The 20192-nt window shown below is 46.2% G+C and overlaps 1 protein-coding gene across 4 annotated transcripts in view; it reads right to left on the reverse strand.

The window, feature by feature from the left end:
- Positions 1–20192, reverse strand: part of GckIII (Germinal centre kinase III) — a 173313-nt gene that overhangs the window by 7953 nt on the left and 145168 nt on the right. For all 4 annotated transcript variants that reach the window (XM_050190052.3, XM_055077505.2, XM_050190048.3 and 1 more), the window contains exons 3-6: positions 18534–18719; positions 17811–17956; positions 15846–16068; positions 7769–8110 (exon numbers count right to left, since the gene is read on the reverse strand). In XM_050190052.3, the coding sequence (XP_050046009.1) occupies positions 7769–8110; positions 15846–16068; positions 17811–17956; positions 18534–18719 (897 nt within the window). The remainder of the gene's footprint in view (positions 1–7768; positions 8111–15845; positions 16069–17810; positions 17957–18533; positions 18720–20192) is intronic.

The raw sequence follows: 20192 nt of genomic DNA on the forward strand, positions 1-20192 counted from the left end.
GAACAATGCAGCAGAGTCCACATTGCCAGAGTCATCAACGAAAGCCGTAAGGCAAAACAGGAACACTTCGTGCCTATTTGTTCCTTTTGAGCCTTTATTATTTATTTATTTCTTTATTTCAATACCTTCAAGGCCCAGCGAGACATTACAGAAGGGAGTGGGAAAAAAAGTGTTTTAGTCATAATACAGCAAAAAGAAAACATTATGAAAAACAGCAAAAAAGCACAAGTTTACGCGAAACACAAGAACACAACAGGTAGCCAGGCAGATTATTCAAATACATAACCTCGCGCGGTGGTTTTAGACAAACAAGTGTCAGAAATATCGGCAACAGAGGTGGGCAGGTTGTTCCAAGCGCAGGCCGTCTTCGGTATAGATGCAGAAATATGCATTCGTCCGGCAGTATGGAATGCATACCTTATGGCGATGCTCTGTGTGAGGCGATATGAATGATGGCTCAGAAAAGAGATCGCTTTTTAGTTGGTGATTATGGTAATAAATCTTGTGAAAAAGTAGCAATCGGGACAGTTTTCGACAAAGGGAAGGACTAGGAAGGTTCAAGGTACTTTTCATTGTAGTTACACTAGCAGTGCGAGTGAAGTCAGACAATACAAAACGGGGACTGAGATTCTGTACCGATTCCAATTTATTAGTAAGGGTTTCAAGGCCCGGGTCCCATACAGAGCTTGAGTATTCTAATTTAGATCGCACTAGGGTTTTGTAGTAAAGTAGTAGCTTTAACGAAGATAGAGCCATAGAAAAGTTACGGCGCAAGTAACCAAGCATGCGGTTAGCATTGTAAACTATATGATCGACATGAAGTTGCCATGAAAGATTATCAGTTATATGAACCCCTAAATATTTATACATTGTCACTTGTTCAAGTACAGAGCCTGAAATATGGTACACAGTAGGATTCACGTTATGTGTGAACCACGCATAAATTTACATTTGCTAGAATTCAGTTTCATCAGCCAAGTGCTACATTGTAGTATGGACGGGTCTGAAATGGAAGAGATTACTCGGTAAATAATGCAGTCATCTTCAAAAAGTCTGATTGTGGAGTTAATAGAGTTTGGTAGATCATTAATATATATTAGGAACAATAATGGCCCCGGCACCGAACCTTGAGGCACGCCTGAGGTAACAGAACATGGTGAAGAATCAGCGTTATTAGCAGTGACACACCGAGTTCTGTTACGCAAAAAACTCTCGATCCATGAAAGAATGTTAGGGTCAATGTTCAGTTTGCTGAGCTTTAAAGAAAGTAGTTGGTGGTTAACAAGATCAAATGCTTTCCAAAAATCTAAGAATATGAATCAATGAATAATCCCTCGTCTAATGCATCAAATAAGTCATGGGTGAAGGAGATGGGCTGCGTCTCACACAAAAATGATTCACGGAAACCATTTACGGATGCTGATGAGGGAAGAAAAATGACCGATTTTCAAGAAATTTATCCAAATTAGAATATATGATATGTTCAAACATTTTACATGGGATACTTGTTAACGATATCGGTTGGTAGTGCAATGAGTATCACCAAACTTCAATACTGGTACCACTTTGCCCACCTTCCAGTCCCTGGGCAACTGTCCCAAGTACAACGACTGCGTAAACAGTTCACTCAAGTAAACGGAAGGATAAGCACTTGTATTCTTTAAAAATTTGGAATTGATGTCATCAATTTCTGAATACGAGGAAACATTTAGGTTACTAATTAAACTTTGTACACCAAGACTGTCAAATACAATTGGGTCCATTAAAGGATTCTGCACCGGGCAAAAACAGGGGATGGGAACAGATGATTGCTGAAGAAAAGCTTTAGAAAAGGCAACCTTAAGCACTTGAGGACACTGTTATGAAGGAATGGCAGCGCTGCTGCTGTTGTTAAGAGCTAATGTTTTATGCTTGGGACCAGCAATGATGTTCCAAAATTTTTTGGAGTCGTTAATCAACAATGACGAAAGCTTATATTCTTATATTCTGAAGCGACGGCTCGGTATTCATTCCAGAGATAAGGACAACCACTTGTCTTGGCTCTGCGAAAAAACTTTTTCTTTTTATTTAAAATGCGTTTTAATGCCACAGTGAACCATGGAGAACGATGCTGGCCAGATATGACGCAAAAAGGTTTAGATTCAGGCACAAGATGAACTTTTTCTTTAAAAATTTGCCGATTCGTTTTCACAGTACAGCTAGCAAAGTATGGCATGTGCTCAGCTAAAAAAGTCCCTAGTTCTGCATTTATGGGAGAAAAATCTGCTTTCGAGTAATCTCCGATATATTTGGGATCAGATCGCATATGCCTATTAGTACTTTTAAGCTCAAACTGGATAAAGGAGTGGTCACTGAGGCCCGGCAGAAATGTCTGAATATGGTAGATCGGGAGACGTAGTTAGAACAAGATCGAGGATATAAGCACAAGTACCGTAAAAACCGGACTATAGGTCGGACCGGAATATAGGTCGATCCCCCAACTAATGAATTCTAAAAATAAAAAACATCTTTTTCAATGGCAAAAGTACCGAAAGACATGACACCCTTACGTTGAAACAAATGCGACTCAGCGGGTTGCACAATGGTGACAGTATTTATTTAAACGCTGCTCGCATGTGCACCAGGCCAAGTGTTTAACGGTATCGCGCGACCATCGACCCACGTGCTTGTCAGCACCTTATTAAGGGCGTTGAGCGGCGAGATACGCGCATGTGTACACATGCCCTTACTTTCGCTATTTCGCCGCTCCGTGCCATGATGATAAGGTGCTGACAAGCACGCGGGTCGATGGTCGCGCGATACTGTTAAAAATTAGCCGGTTGTACAGTACACAAAAGGGCACGAAGTGCGCAAGTGCTACTCCAAATCAGGGCAACGCCTTTGATCAGAGTCGTCCGAACTAGAGTCGGATGACGAGTGCTTCTCGCTGCCCAGTCCATAGGCGCGCGCGATCTCTACCGCTTTTAAACGGATGCATTCGGCAGTCACAGGCAGCGATCTTACACGCAGCTCCCGGACGAACTCCACAACCTTGCCTTCCAGTTCTGCGGTCCGCTCCGATCCGCCCACGAAATGACGTTTTCTTTTGGTTGCTGCAAGTTGTAATATGTTGCTTTTGCCTCCGCCACTACCGAATGCTCTTTTCGGATACTCCAAGTTCGCGCTGTGCCACCAGGTTGCCGTGGGCTTCCGCGTACTCAATTGCCTTTTTCTTAAAGGCGACGGTGAATTGATGTCGGCTTCAGCTCATTTTGAAACAAAATGTGAAAATGCAGCCTTTAACCAATATAACTTGGCGACAATGGAAACGCAAAATACTGGTGCCACAATGATGCCACGCCGTGCTGCTGCTGATGGCGATGACGAAGGCGGCTGTTTACTTCATCTGCCCATTGTTGCAAGACTTCCGTAGATTTTCCGCCAATGTCCGGTATATAAGACGAGGGTAGACTTCTCGCGATGGTTTTTTGAAAAAAAGTTCGACCTATATTCCGGTTTTTACGGTAGGTGTGGTACAAGTCAGCTGGGTAGTTAGCTGAGAGAAGCTGAAGTCTGCGCACAGATTTAGTGAGCCAACCGTGTCAGATGATGAATCCAGAATGGAGGGCAATGCACTGGACCAAGTTATCTTTGGCAGGTTGAAGTCACCAACTACAAACAATGGCGAAGAAGGAAATCTAACAAAAATTCGGTTTACAGTCGCCGACTGATTTTCCAGACTCCAAAAATTCAGACATGCCTGATTATTCGGTCTGCTTCGCGGCACCGCCATTCTCCCCATAGACCATAATGTATAACAATTGCCGAAAGTTCGGACACCTTGACACCTCTCGTCTGATTTTTCGGACACTCCTTGAGCCAACTCGATCGAGAGCACCATGCACCGACTGACCGGTGCATGGTTTGACTTGCTGAATGCCATTTTTGTTTTGAACGGAGCCTCCTTGCTGCCCGACAAAGTGGTGCTACTGGAAATCCCCGCTCATCATCATCATTTCTGCCTGGTTCGATAGAGTGGCTCTACAGCAGTTCCGGTTTCAGCTTAGCAAGCCATGTCAAGACAATCCAGCAGCTGATTTGTTTCTTCGCGCACGACGCTGCGAGCAGGCCACGTTTTTCGTTTGCGCAACTGGTGTCGGCACGGTGGTGTTTGCTTTGTGCGCTGTGTCGAAGTTCCGGTGATCCAACGCGGCATACGGAAACATCGCGTCAAGTGTCTAATGGTGGCGACAGTGCCCGCGCAGACTGCGCTGGGGAATGCCGGCAAGCGGGTGCCGGGAGGCCTAAGATTTGTCGCCTTCCGATGTGCTCCCTACTGACGCGGAAAATCTTCTGCCGAGACCTGCGCAGTGGTTGCATTGTGATTCCAGACACCGTCTCATTTGACAGTTTCACACGTGCTGACACTGCTGTACTGACATGCGCAGAACTCAACGACAGCGAGATCATTTGTCAGGTTTCTGCTGCACCGCCAGACGATGACTCCGAGTCGGAAGATGGAGCATCATGTGCTACACTGCCGTCGCATACGGAGCATGTACAAGCAGTGACTGCTGTCAGCCGCCTATAGTGACCATACGACCCTCACCGAGATTCAGGCTTATCTGATTGCGCGTGAACGGAACAGCGTGCAACGGCGCATTCACGATTTCTTCAAGCCTGCTGCAGAGCCCGTGGAAATAAAGGATTTCATTTTTTTTTTCTTAATCTGCTTTTTCGGACACCTGTTTATTCGGACATTTCCGCAGTCCCCATGAGGTCCGAATAAACGGTCGGCGACTGTAGTATGTCATGAAGATCGCCACAAAATGACGATGGGACATTCGGAGGGCGATAGCATGCACAAAAGATAGTGTCTCGATGATTGATGTGTATACAAGTGGCACGTGTGAAGAGTGCAGATGGTCGGCCGCCACTATCAGATCACCTCCTCCTGTTCTATCACCGCAGTCACACCTATATGTAGTGATATTCTTTTCGCAGTGAAAGATTTCATCATTCGATATCTTGGAATTCAGCCAAGTTTGGGTGAGGACCACAATGTCTGCACTAGACGTGCCGACAAGACTACCTAAATCATCACGCTTCTTAACACTACCACGAATGTTAGAGAACAAAACACATATGTCATTTGCAGGCTCATGATTACAAAGAGGCAGCTATGCAGAGAGCTGATTCGCTGGCAGGGTGCTACTTTCAGGGCTGTGTGATGATGCTTCGTTGTTTATGTGGTATTCACATAAACAATGAAACATTGCTGAGCATGACACCATGTTGGTCGCATGCATTGAGAACTGCGTAGTTGTCATTCATGAGTGTGTTGATACCGACCACGGTATTGTGTTCGCAGCAGTTATGGCAAACAGTAGTTACGTTTCTTCCTCTGCGAGCAGGGGCCACAAGCCTTCAGAACCGTGTGGTCACCATCCATTGAGCATGGAGACTCATGCTACCAAAGGTAGCATGCGTCATGACACGAAGTTTCTGCAGCCTGCAGAATTGGAAGAGGGCAAAAGGAAAATGCAAGGAAAACTGCAGCGCCCCTCATCAACTCCCGTGACAGAGAGCAAGCGAGATTTACTAGCTGATAGCACCAATACTGCAGTGTGCCCCATTGACGGGACTGTGTTTACCGTTGTCAGTTTAGATCACTATGCTTGTGGTGGCCAATTGCAAAATATGTAGTGGGGACTTAAATATAGTCAGAGCGGAGCATAAATACGGACTTGCTGTCAAGTTGCTTCTTACGTTCGTGAACTGCAATTTGGTGTCGTCGAAGTGGAGCTCGCCGTGCATGCACGGTGCACAAAAAGTGAACCAGTTTTCTGTGAACGTGCTCGCCGCTCGCGCCATGCAGGCAACTGGAAATCGCCAAACAGCCCTAAATGATGTGTTCTCAAGGATGATCATAAGCCGTCGCGGAATCCACATGACGACATGGCAAAGCTACGTCAAGGGAAAGCAGGCACCTGCAGCTGATCGCGTGGCCCCCACCCTGACAAGCGAGTGTGCACGGTCGGTTCACAATCTTTACACTAAACTGTGCCTTAGCAACCCCGGAAACATTGCGGTGTCATACGATGGATCATGGGTGACCCACGGACATTCCTCGCACATCGGCGTCGGCACCGTGATTGGACTGTTCACTGGTTTTGTTATTGCCTATGTTGTCTTGAGCAATTTCTGCGCTGCATGCGATCGGGGCCTCAAAGAAGATAATCCTTCCTTCAAAGATTGGAAGGCCAGTCACAGTACCAGAACACTGACAAGAGGTCAGGAGAAATGGTAGTGGAGGCCACCCTTATTCTTTTAAGGAGGTCCCTCGAACGGCCCAACCTTCGCTACACCACTGTGCTCAGTGATGGGGACAGTCGCACGTACCTTGCCTGGCAAGAAAAAAAGGTGTATGGGTACACAGAGATTGACAAGGAGGATTGCGTGAATCATGTGCAAAAGCTCATGGGCACAGCTTTGTGCAACTTTGTAACGAAGCACAAGGCCTCGGACCTTCCGAGTCTTGGCGGAAAGGGTTGACTGCAAGCAGACCTTATCACAAGGCTGAGTGTGTACTACGGGTGGGCGCTGAAAACACACAAAGGAGATGTGGATGGCATGCACGAGGCAGTGATGGCTACGTACCATCACATCACCTCCAACGACGCTGTTGCAAACCATACACTTTGCCCAACAGGGCCCGACTCCTGGTGCCATCAAAATGCTGCACAGGCCAGGTGCGAACTTGCACCGAAACATGCTCGCAACTTGTCTCCTCATGTTTGCCAGACCTTACTCCCCATTTAAAAGCACTTGAGTGATAAAAAAAAACTTCTTGAAAGGTGACAACGGGGAAAGACCCAAAACAGCAACAAGAGCTTCCACTCAATGATCTGTTATCTTTCACCAAAGGAGCGCCATGCCTATCTATTCACTGTAGATGCGGCTGTGGCAAAGGCCGTGCTAAATTTCAATGCAGGCAACTTCAGAGCGTCAGCGTCTACACTCGAAGAGCTGAGCCTCAACCCCAGCAGAGTAGGCAATGACCGCATGAATGAGAAAGACCGGTGGCGAATGAACGCTTCAGCTCGAAAGCGTGGATCTGTCAGAAACATGAATTGAGCCTTGAAGAATCGCCACACAGGGAACAGTTCTCAAGCTGACTATCTGCCAGAGGCATACCAGCCTGTTACGGCTGGTATTTCACAATATTCCTGAATAAATTAAGTTGTGTGTTTTTTGCAATTTTCTCAAAATGAGCTTTTCATTCACCTTGCTTGTTTGTGGCAACAGTATCTCATGATCTAGGACAGCTAGAGCTGTAATTTTTTTTTTTTTGTATATGAAGCTAAATGCGTAAAGCTTGAAATGCTGCAAGCAGATTCTTGTTTTTCATTTTCCTGTAATTTCTTTTCCTTTTGTTCTTGTGATCTAGTAGCCACAATGTAAACAATGAAATTTGATGAGCTGCTAAATTGCTAATTATTGTTGGATTTGAAAACTGCTTGCAGCCTTTCACTCTTTAAACATTCTGCTGTCCACTCATCCATTAATTATAGCTTTCTGTCCAGATTTTTTTACCTATTGTCTCCATAAATAATAGTAGTGTACTTTTAATTACCTCCATAATTACTTGACCTATAAAACATAATTGCACTTTTAAGATCAGCTTGAAAAACTGGACAAGTCTGTGTATTTTAATTGAATTTGGTCTGAAAATAAGTATGACATCTCTAATTGCCATGTCCCCCCTTAACTTGTAGCATGAGCCCACCTCGTTAAGGAGAGGCTCAATGGCACTGCTGCCACTTGCATCATTAACTCGTGGAGATGCCGGTGACGCTGACTTGGTAGGTGATGCAGGCGGAGACTGCAAGCTGCCGAGGGACGAGGAGGAGTCCCTGCCACCAATGCCACCGCCACTACTGCTGTTGCTGCTTCGACTATGGGAGGTGGGCTCGGGTGACACCGCGTGGTTGCGCAGCTCCTTGCTGGGGCTGCTGGCCAGCGGAGGCGAGCTGTCCCCATCTGGGGACACATCACCCTGGTCACGGTTGTATGACGACCGATATGGCGAAGACGAAGGTGGCATGGGAGCCATGCTTGATGGCCGAGTCTGTAAAAAAAGAAGGCGTACCAGCAAGTTAACGCATTGTGTAAATAAGCATTAAATATTCCCAGTCAGAAGCAACCAGGAGCTGTACTACAGTCTAAGCTCGTTACAATGGACCCGCGTACAACACTTTCGGATATAACGGACCTTAGTTTGCTTTACCTATTTTATTAATGCAACGAAGGTCCCTTTCAACGGACTGCGCTACAATGGACTATTGTCTACAACGGATGAAATTAGCGGCAATTTTTGTCATATTCGGGCGTATAATACGGACTATTGCCGTGTCGACATGGGCTCACAACTTACTTGCGAGGGTCAGCCGACGATTGTGGCTCAATGTCGCACACACGAGGGAAAAAGGCGGGATAGAAGCGCACCGCCTTCTTTTGCGCATGAGGCACGTGGGTGGGGGGGGGGGGGGGGGAGAGGGGTGCTACGGCGTGGCCGCGCAGCTACCATATCTCGAAAGCGATCTGCAATGTGGACAAAGTGCGCCCAGTGCCAGCAGCTTCGTATGTGCTGTGCTTTTTATGTTTAGTTCGTGTTGAAACGAGGGACAGCATGAAGGTCAATTCGCTCACTGCTGCTTCTGCACTTGCTCACACCAGTGCTTTGACAGCGAGTGTCCGCACTCAACAAGTGTGATGTGTTCATGTTTACTTTTGCGCGTGTGACACCATACTTGTTTTCAGTTAGTAAGCGAATGTTTACAACTCTATACAACCTTATTTCGCTTAGCTATCTACTGATTTCCTATCGCAATCCATGCTTCGCCTCTCGGGTGAAACTGAGCTTTTTTTTTTTTATTTCGACGTTCGACACCCGTTACACATCGCGACCGAAGTTTCAGAAGTGAGGCGTTTCGGGTATTACGAACGTCGAATAAAACGGACATTTATTGACAGATTATCAAGGTCTGTTGTAACGAGAGTAGGCTGTTCTAAGTAAGGATTATTTGTATTTTCCATTCCTTTTGCCCTTTGTTGTTGGCTGGCAAAACGCCAAGTCTCTGTCATCACTAGTATCAGCTAGCTCAGGAAGGTGATACGAAATTGTCAGAACTGAAGGAAAAGAATCCTTGTGTAATACACATGCAGGAAACCACTGTAAAGGGAACCGCAGATGTAGAAGGAAGTGTTTCAAATGAGGATTGCAATAGATTTGAACACAAACGCAAGTACATGTGTGCATGTGCATGAATGCCCGAATCCCATTTGAGTTCCTACTTGCGAAGCACTGCCCCAATATATTGATTAACTATGCTGTGCAAGGGCACAAAAGTCCTTGTGCCCTTGCACAGCACACTTGCTAAGCTTGTGCTATTATATACTTTAAAGCAGTGAAACAAGAAGTTAATGACCTTCACAAAAGGGTGTACACTGATGTGGTTCCAACATGATACCCATGAAACAGATACTACTGACGTCAAAATACGCCGCACCGCACCAATACCGACTCCTAGTATGGTTTTCTTGCATATGTGAATTCAGTTGTAAGATTTAGTGTGTGCAAGATGGAGCAAAAATTTTGTACAAGATTCATATGCTTTTTCGTCAGCTGCCATATTCTGTGCATATTTTAAGTTCCTTGAAGCCTGTACACCTTCATATAGCCAACAGGAGAGTCAGTTCAGCATTCTCCGGACTAAGAGGCCTGCACTTTAATTTTGGCTGGTTCTTGCAGTACCTACAGATCTCACAGAGTAGATAAGGCTTTGCTCAATGAAGCAAGTGCTGCTACATTTAGATGGCACCTACAAAGATGTACAGTTAAATCCCACTACAGTCGAACCTGACTATATCAAACGTGTTTACATCGAATTATTCTATATATCCAACAATTTCTGAACACAGTATAGTTACAACAAGTATATATAGCAAAAATTACACTTACATCGAAAAAAAATAGCAGCAAATCCCGATATACCGAACTTCAAGCGGCGGAAAAGTGCCCCAGAAGTTAGCTTTCCCCCAACGGTGGCGGGGAAAGCCAGCAGCGCGGCTTTATCCAACCGCATCTCCCTACCATGACCACGCTGCCTTGGGCGAGCCATCAACACCCCTCTACAAAGAATGATCCTGGCTTGTCTGCAGCGCTTGCTCAGACAGCCAATCAGTGGCTCTTGTGCCCTCGTCGTTAAAAATGACGCAAGTGCGAGTTGTCTCGCTGCTTTTCTGGTTCATTGTGCTTGCGCCTTGTGGGCCTTCTCTAGCAGTGTTGCCGTGATGAAGCAGCGGAATTCGCCTTTCATCGTGAAGCTCAAAATCATAAAACGGGTTGAACAAGGTGAGAAGTCAGATGTCCCCGCAGTGTGCAAGATTCCGAGGAACACTCTCAGCACAATCTTGAGGAATAAGGGGGAGATTAGGGCTAAAGTGGCGAAACTCGCTACCCGGTGCCCATGGCGACTGACGCGTATGCACACGGCTGTGTACAAGTGGTTCATCCGAAATTGTTTGATACGTGCCGGCTTCCGCGTGTTCAGTGACGACTGTGAATTACGATAATGCGACGAAGCCGTTGCTGGTATTGCTGAAGTTTGGAGCAAGCTGTCAGAATTTCCGAAAGCTGTTGATGAATCAATGGTCAATGGGTTTGTGAGTGCAGATGATGGTGTTGCGCCCACGGGAGGGTCCGAAAAGAATGACTACATTGCCGACATCGTACCGAGCACAAGTGAAAGTGGGCACAATGAGGAAAGCAACAACGATCCTTTCCCCACATCCTCCGAGGTGATTGGTGCACTCACACTAGTCCGGTGCTTCTGCGCGAATGCGGAAGCTTGCGGCCTCAGCTGCTCCGACTCCTTAGACAATGTGAAGAAGTGCATGCATGCGTCACAAGCAGCGAAATTGCCCAAGCAAAAGAAAATACAGGACTATTTCATGAGAAACTAAGCTAGTTTCATCAATAAAGTGATTTTATAAACGGTATGTGCTTTTATGACATCCAATTCTTTAGCAGGCTTATATTGAATTATGCTCTATATCGAACTGATAGGTGTTTTTTTGTGAGTTCGATAAAGCCGGGTTCGCCTATAAAGCGAAATTGATGGGGCACGCGAAAAGTTTCGTTGTTATGTTATCAAATATATAGACGACACATGGCTCGCTGACGTAAAAAGCAAGCTTTAATTCCAAAAATCGGTCAGCTTAGCTTGTTAGTGCTTCCTGCCAAGCGATGGCACAATGCAACTCTCGCAAGCCGCCAGCAGAGCCATTGCCTCATCGTCGTCCTGAGGCCCAATGCAACTTCTGATTGTATCGAATGCGTCCGTGACCTGCGATGTACTCGGTGGGCCGGGCTCATGTTGTGTGGCTGTTTCATCTTCATCCGGCCAAACACAGTCTTCCCGCACGATCTTCAGGATTCCTCGGTCTGTCAATTGTTCGTACACCACCATGCATGAGTCGACTTGGAAGTACTCGTTGGGATGTACATCGGCAGGCATATCTCCACTTTTTTGCAGGGCTGCCCACGTGGCTGTGACTTCATCAGAAGGCGACCCATCTCCATCGCTACCTTTGTTCTCAGAGTCCGAAGTCTTGGCAGCCTGCACAGTGAACCCAGCGTGGCGGAAGCAGTTGCAGATTATGGCACTTCTCGTTGCACACCACGAAGCGGCAATCATTTGGAGCGCCATAAAGAGGTCCACATTTATTTCATGGCCCAACTGCGTGTTCAGAAGCAGCTTTTGAATAAGGCTGCTTCATGGTAGGCATGCTTGACGCTCTGGATGACCCCCTGGTCGAGTGGTTGAATGATAGAGGTGCAGTTCAGTGGGAAAAACTTTAACTGCATGTTTTCCAGCTCGGCGTCCTCTATGATGTGGGTGGAACAATTGTCTAAAAGTAGACGAACCTTTCAGCCTTGTCTGCCCATGTCTCGATCAAAGGCTTCGTCCCACTCTACGAAAATAGCCCTGGTCATCCAGACCCGAGTGTTAGCCATGTACTTCACGGGAAGGCTCCGATTTCCTTTGAAGCAGTGTGGTTTGGCACTTTTTCTGATGACCAAAAGCGGCCACTTGTCCGAATCGCCCATATTAGCACACAGGAACACAGTTATACTCTTCTTACAGTGCTTGCCTCCATGGCAGTGCAGCCCCATAAAATCCGGGGTCCTGGCAGGCAGAATTCTGTAGAAGAGCCCGGTCTCATCAGCACCATAAATATCAGATGGTTCATAGTCTTTCAGGATACCTGCGAGGCTGGCTGACATCCACGCAGTAGTGCCGTCACTATCCGCCGAAGCAGCTTTGCTGCACAAAACTTTGCCGATGATGCTGTGGCGTGAATTGAGTCTGTTCAGCCAACCTACGCTCGCTTTATTCCAGCACTTTTTGCCGCACGATATCACCGCTAAGGGCAATTTTCTTGGCTCGCATCTCCACGAACCAGGTGTAAACTGCCTTGTCCAAGGCTTCGTGTACCGGCTGAGTCACTTTCTTGGGCTTCGCTGATGTCCCTGAAGCTAGCGCTGTGGCTATAGCATCCTTGCTCTTCAATATTGTCGAAAGAGAGCTTGCTGGAATTTAAAATTTTTCTGCAACGACTGATTGTTTCTTTCCAGCTTCAGCCTGAGTGATAACTCGAGCATTCTCTTCTAGCGACAAAAGCTTACGTTTCCTTGTCAGCTGCGACATACTTCAGCTGACGATCCAACAGCTTCGAGAGACAATGACCAAATGGCATGCAACCGTTCGTTGTCAAGCGTGCATCGCCCGTACGCCTTGTCGCACTTTACCGTGATGTGAACTCGCAACTTCTACTTAGTACAGTAATTGGTATTGTACACCGGAGTTGTTTTGACGAAACTTTGCAGAAAATGAATAATTAGAAATACTATAAAAATAATACTATTGTGAGCATGTTATTTGCACACACACCATTTTCCTAACCAATATGACCCAAAACGTTTTCTCGGAGCTCGGATGCTCCTCCATAAGAACGCATTGCATTGCCATTGCAGCATGGCGGTTTTCTATTTTGTTTACATTGCATCATGGCCGAGCAGCTCCAGCTCGTGTTTTTTTTTTGTTGTTGTTGTTGTTTCTTTATGCTATCAAGGTCGATGGTTTGTCAAGGCATGAAAAAACAGTTTTAAAGATTTCGGGGAGCTACAGTTTAAATAATGCTGCTCACGTCTGCTCCGTAAAAGCTTTGTTGAATTGAAAATGTGTCCGCAAAGTAGTTTGTTTTGGAGGGAATTTCTATGCATTATGTTCTATGGGATATTGACAGGGAATGAAAAAATCTTCATTGTGGCAAAAATTTTATTGCCACGGGCTTCGCTGTGCTGGGATTCGACTGTCATTATAAGTGCCGTATCACGTCAATGCAAGCCCATCTATCACACTACAAAGTGTGCATGCACTTGCTGATTCGTGCAGAATAAAAGCAGCCACGCTATCTTCAATAAACCATTCCATTGCTTGCACCTACTGCATCTGTTGTTACTCGCGCTACAGCAGTGGCGACGAGGATGGGATCTCATGTGAGCATGGTCTGCAGCTGACAGGATCGAATGATGGCATCACGCCCACCGGTTTTCGACGAGACAGTGAGCAGCTGGAGCACATACAGGATACGGCTGGAAGCTTATCTTGAGGGTAATGGAATTACCGACAAGGCCAAACGCAGAGCTCTGCTGGTGTCTTCATTGAGCGATAATGTTGTGCGCATGTTGCAGGGACGCCTTCCAACCCTGTCGGTTAACAGCCAGACTTACGATGAAGTCGTTGAATACCTCGAGGAACATTACAATCCTCGAGTTAATGAAATAGCGGCAAGTTTCTCGTTCTTCATGCGCAAGCAAAGGGACGGAGAAGGCGTTCGGAAATACATTGTCGACCTTCGGAGACTGGCGGAAAGTTGCAACTTCGGCAACTCGCTGCATAGTATGCTGCGAGATCGCATAGTATGCGGAATCAGGGACGATGACGCACAACGCTGCCTATTAACGTGGAATAAGCTAACTTTTGAGGAGGCAGAAGAATTTCCCATAGCTTCAGAGAAGCCGCTAGGCGACGTTCGTGACATGTGAGAAGCAGACCCAGTGACTACGGGAACCAGCATCAATCTTGTACAGTCGCAGCGAGGACGACGACCCTGGACGAAGTGGAACGCTGCAAAGAACAACCAATCATGTGAGCGTTGTGGCGGCCCCCACGCAACACACATGTGCCGTCATCAAAACACCAAGCGTCACCACTGCGGCAGGAAAGGTCATCTGGCGAAGGTTTGCAGCAGTGGCCGCCCTCGGGAACGTGGTGCCTTTGCCGTCGAGGAAACGGAAGGTGAGAGCGAAGAAATGTTGCTTGCTCTTGTCGCTCACAGCTCTGCCGACAAAGCTACGTTGAAGCTTCTCGAGGAAGAGTTGACATGGCAGGGCCGGAAATTGCGAATTATTCTAGACACGGGTTCTCTGGTCAGCGTCATACCGAAGAACATATTTAAGAAACATCGCAAATAGTAGCCGGCACCGTAAAAAAATGTCGCTCCGCGACGTTTTTTGCTTCCATGCTTCCTCAGGCCATTGCCAGTTGTCGGTGAGATAACCATGAGGGTTGTCTGGATCGACTGTGGTGACCAGCACGCTAATCGTGGTGGCATGTAACGGACCGCTGCTCTGCGGCCGGAACACGATAGAGGCCTTCCATAAGGCGGGTGTGTCCTTCTGGGACACTAGAACCACCTCAAGTGTAAATGTTGTTCGTGATAACAAGACGACGCCTCTGCTCGATGAATTTTCAGATCTTTTTGATAACAAGCTTTGCAGTTACAAGGGCCCCCCTGTGCAATTACACCTCAAAGAAGGAGCCCGCCCACGTTTCTGTAAGGCACATACAGTGCCTTATGCCATGCGCTCCAAATTTTCGGCCGAGATCGACCGTCTTGTACAAGACGGAGTGCTTTCGTCGATAAGCATTTCAGATTGGGCAACACCGGTGGTTCCGGTAGCAAAAAAGAATGGCAATATACGATTGTACGGCGACTTCAAGTGAACAGTCAACCCGGCGTCACCCTTGGAATACCAGAGGAAGAGGTGGCACGGGATCCCACGGTGAGCAGACCCCCGGCACAGTTGTCACAAGTCTTTTTACCGGGAGCGCCTGTTTGGTCACGAAAGTACAATCACGCTTGCCAGAGTTGGTTACCCTACACGGTGATGTCAACAAGAGGTAGGCGTATGGTCACGGCGTTGCACCACAGGAGGGGTGCAACGCCGTCACGCGGACCAAGTGCGGCCATGACTCGCAGCGGATGAAGTAAAGCAAGAATTCTACGCAACTCGGCCCGGAGACAACCAAGTCACAGAGAGTAATCAACCCTCTGCAGTGGAAGACGCTAAGCCATCGTCAGACGGATCACTTGGTACATCCCAGGCTTCCAGTGAAGCAACCTCAAGTGTTCCGGTGGGCTTAGGACTTCCTAGGCGTTCTACGCGCACAAGGAAACCACCCGACAGGCTAGGCTTCTAAGGGGGAGGAAGTGCCGTATCGCGTCAATGTAAGCCAGTCTATTGCACCACGAAGTGCGCATGCAGTTGCTGACTCGTACAGAATAAAAGCAGCCATGCTATCTTCAATAAACCATTCCATTGCTTGCACCGACTACGTCTAAAAGCAACACCCTACTGAACAAGCAATCTCAAATTCAATCTCAATCTCAATGCAATTGAAAGCAATCTAAATGAAAAAGCAAATAACAAATATTGAGAGGAAGACACTCACAGGTGACGAGGCCAGCTTTGGCTCAGGAGTGCGACTGTAGATAACATCCGAGGAAGGCAGCATGCCGACTGTTGTTGGAGAGCTCTCGCCGTTGAGGCGCCCGCCTTTGGGCCGGTAGTTGTCGGGTGGAGAGCCACGCAGGTCAAGTGACCCAGGAGGTGCCTTGACTGTGCCCAAATCCCAACGTAGGCTCTTCCAGGTGTCGTTCATCTTGGACTCATCCCTGCACCAAAAATCGAAGTTACATTAGAAAACCTGGTCTCCTGCAGCCTCTGAGTAGACATGACACTACCCGAGCTACATAGAAAGGTAAACAATATTTTTTTGGAAAGAAACCCACAGAGTATGAATTTTTACTTCTCTGACGCAGCGAAGAATGTACTATTCATGAAATAATTTCCGGTGTTACACGGCAGTATGTTGCTCTATTTAAGAGAATGTAACAGGCCTCCTTTTCCAGAATCGACATTTTAAAAAAAGCACCTGACCCGAATTTCTTCGAGCGTAATATAACATCGTGCAAGTTGCTGAAAAGACAACAGGAACCTCTTGCAAATGTGTGCCTGTCTTGTTTAGAACTTCCTTAGATGTGTCACTTTCCATAAAATTAACTGACCAGCCCACAAGAAAGAATTCATAAGCCCCCTTGACCTATCACTTCGTTGCATCTAATTTGAAGGAACGCACATAGTCAAAGCCAATACAGCAGCCTTCACTATGTCAGTGATGGAAGCGGCACTTGGTCTTTTGGAGCAGCTTTCGGAGCAGAAAAAAATGCCGCTTGGAGCAAGAAAAGAATGCATTGGAGCAGTAACTGCTCTGGTACAAAAAGGAAGCTCTGTATAAGTTGGTACTTTCTGAAACATTGCACATTCAATATTGTATTATACTAAAAAACAAGTATCTTTCCTCAAATTGCTGTTTAATTTTAGTGTTATTAAATAAAAAGATGAAGATAAACGTAGAAATAACCCTAATTCACCGTTATTTCTGCACTTCAATATAGAGTTACTACTCACTTAAACCTCATGCTAGTCGGTATGAGCTGGTATGAGTAGTATGGCCTCCTAGGCTGTTCCAAGCAAGGCACTGGCAAACTATCTGTTCAGCACTCAAGCAATGTTAATAAGAATTGGGTAGCTGTACTATATGAACAGTACAATTGAAATTACTAGCTGAGCAAGTTGGTAGCTGATCAAAAGCAAGACTAACCAGCGCAAATTCATGTGGAACAGACACAAGGACACTATTTCTGTTGTTATCCTCACAGGTATAGATTAAATAGCATCCAGGTTGTGTGGCGTTTGTGCGTCTGTGTCTACTTCCTTTTCCTTTTCTGAATTTCTTTTTTCCATGTCCGGGCTGCTTAGTCGTAATAAAATGCGCCTTACGCACTTTTCGGTATACCACTAAGCGACCGCGAGAAAGGCGCATCGAGCAGCTGTGCCCTCACAATCGTGTGTCGCCATAATTACATAACATAATTATTGTTATAGCAATTATATGCACACCCCAGGTGAAAATGCAGCGGCGGCGGCAGTGTTGGGGTGGGGTTCCGCATAATGTCCTAATGCGCTAAGATCATGGCTGGTGCCCGCATATGCTGTAGCTGTGAGGGAAAGCGTGCGAGGGTGAGTCTAGAAGGATGGTTGCTTGATGCACGGTGCATTCTTGTGCGTGCAAAATATTCTGAATTTCGGAGCAGGTGTGTGTCGGCGCACGCCTGGCGTCACTCCCTAAGATAAGTGACCATTTGGTGCAGCATGTAGCAGGATTTCCTTCATGTCGCAGTTGGCGCAATTGGCGCAAGGAATCATTCCGGATGTTGTGCCAAACAGCATCAATGCTAAATGAATATAAATTCTAGACTGCTGAAGCTGACACACAATGAACCGAGAGCAGCAGTACAGTGACACGCTCAGCTAAATGCAGTAGTACAAGAAGCTTAGAGCAAGCGCTACTTACGAATCGGATGTCTCTGAGTCGCTGTCACTTTGGCCACCCCCAGCTGCTTTCCATCGCTTATACTTCTCTATAAGGTCCATTAGGTAGGAGGTTTTCTTTGCCTTTCGGATGAATGGAAACCTGAGCAGTTCTTTCGCTGTTGGTCGCTGCACCACAGGTACAAAAAACATTAGCCAGAAAATACTTGTGATGCTCAAAGTTAAGTATTTTGTTAAGGCACAGGCTATTTCAAGGTGAAAGAGCAGCTGCAATGTTGGACATACTCAATAGACATCAGATTGTGCCGACTTCACTCCTGTAGAGCAAGAGAACTTGCAAATAAAAATATAAAAAAATGACGAAAATGCTTTTATCATGATCTGAGCGCCAAAGTGCATCTATTAAAAACTGTGTGTATTCATTCATTTTCATTAAACAGATTTAAAATTATCTACCGCTAAAAATAATAATACAATAAAAATGGACACACTAACTCAAGAAAGTGGGCATCAGGATATTTTGAGAGTCAATAACAACTGTAACTCACACTGAATGAATAATGTCAAAAAACAGGATGCAGTACCAACTAAATTTGGCGACATGTTAAAAGCAGCAGAAAAGTGCATAAACTGATGGCAGCGAAAAACGTTTCACTTCAAATAACCTACAGGAAAGTGCAATGATAGCTCTAGCAGAAGGGTAACAGCAAAGGAAAAGATCGAAGACCAGTGTGGTAGTACTCACATTCTCTGGGTCCTTGTTGAGGCAGGCTTCGACAAACTCCTTGAACTGCTTGCTGTAGTTTCCAGTCAGCTGTGGCGGGTTGTTCTTGGGAATGAGGAAGAGGACACGCATTGGGTGCAAGTCAGAGTTCGGTGGCTCGCCCTTTGCCAACTCGATCGCCGTGATGCCCAGACTCCAGATGTCAGCCTGCAATTAAAAAAACCCTACAGTGTTTGAAATTCCCTCACCTGAAGTACTACCATGGTCACTAACACTGCAGCAAAGGTTTGAAAAGGAAAACAAAGCCAAGTGTGGCCACATAATGATTTGATTGTGATTCTGGTGGGGGTCTTACATCTGAAAGCAATCGTACCCAGAACCTGGGATTCAGCAGCAAGTCATCATAGCCACACAGCCAATGTAGCGAGTATGCAGCCAGCAATGAGTTAAGTCAACAGCATTACAGAAACAAGGTCAGCATCAGAAAAGGCAGCAAAACCCCACTGAGAAAGTCAATGCCAAGAAACTGAGCTGAGCACTGGGAAATGATAGGGTGACGTGGTAATGAGTGGTTACCATCTGCAAGCATTGAAAACACTGTTGTAAGAAGGAACACACACAGTGCTAAAAAGCTTATGCGAGTCCACAAGAAATAGAAAACCTGCATCTACTCATGAAAAGAGAAGAAACGAAGCATGCAAGCGTCAATTACAGGGGGGCAGGGGTGCCCCGATAGCCACCATTCCGGTGTGAGCACCTCAAGCTAAAGGCCTTCATCAGCTTTTTTAGGCTTGTAGCACAGCTCAGAACAAGTAAAAAAGGAAAGTGGAAGGGGTAATGAAAAGGAACGGAGAACAGGGTGAGTGCTAACTTCCAACTGATGGTTTATTTCGTGACTCAGAAGGCTACTTATACACTCCGCAAACCATGTGACATGAAGAGACGACAACACCAACAAAAGCAAAAGTAACCATGTGAAAAAACATATTCAGACAGCATTTGGTGGCAGTCCGAGATATGCCAATTCATTGCTTGATAATGATAATGAAGGTGAGCTTACACATGCATGGCCAAGACCTATGATAGCTTTCGCTCCAATGATTTCTCTTGTTAGCTGATTATGACTACGACCTAAAATGATGCATGCTTCTAAAACAGGTTCGCAACCACACATTCTGCAGTGCTGCGCAAGAAACCCCCCAGCTGTAATATAATTCTTAGCCTTGTAACAATGTTCGCGCAGAATATCATTCAGACATCGGCCAGTCTGCCCGAAGTAACGCTTTCCGCACTTCAGTGGAAAACAATAAACAACACAATGTGTACAATTAACAAACTTCTTTTTATCATTCTTATCCCAGCTAGAAGGAGCCTCCTTATTTGGATTAGTGAGCTTGCAAATCCTAGTAAGCTTGTTAGGGGCAGAAAACACCACACAAATATTCGCTCGCTTGGTGATTTTCTTCAGATTATGTGAGACGGTGTGGATATACGGATATACACCCAGTTCTCCGTTCCTTTTCATTACCCCTTCCACTTCACTTTTTTGTTGCAAGCCTAAAAAAGTCATGACATAACAACTCGCCCAAACTGCCACCCTTTTGCCCTTCATCAGTGCACGTTTTTGTTGTAGTATGGAGAAGGGCTTTAGCTCAAGCTGGACAGCCACAATTCCCTTTT

Source organism: Dermacentor andersoni, chromosome 2, assembly GCF_023375885.2.
Source record: "Dermacentor andersoni chromosome 2, qqDerAnde1_hic_scaffold, whole genome shotgun sequence".
Lineage (NCBI taxonomy): Eukaryota > Metazoa > Arthropoda > Arachnida > Ixodida > Ixodidae > Dermacentor > Dermacentor andersoni.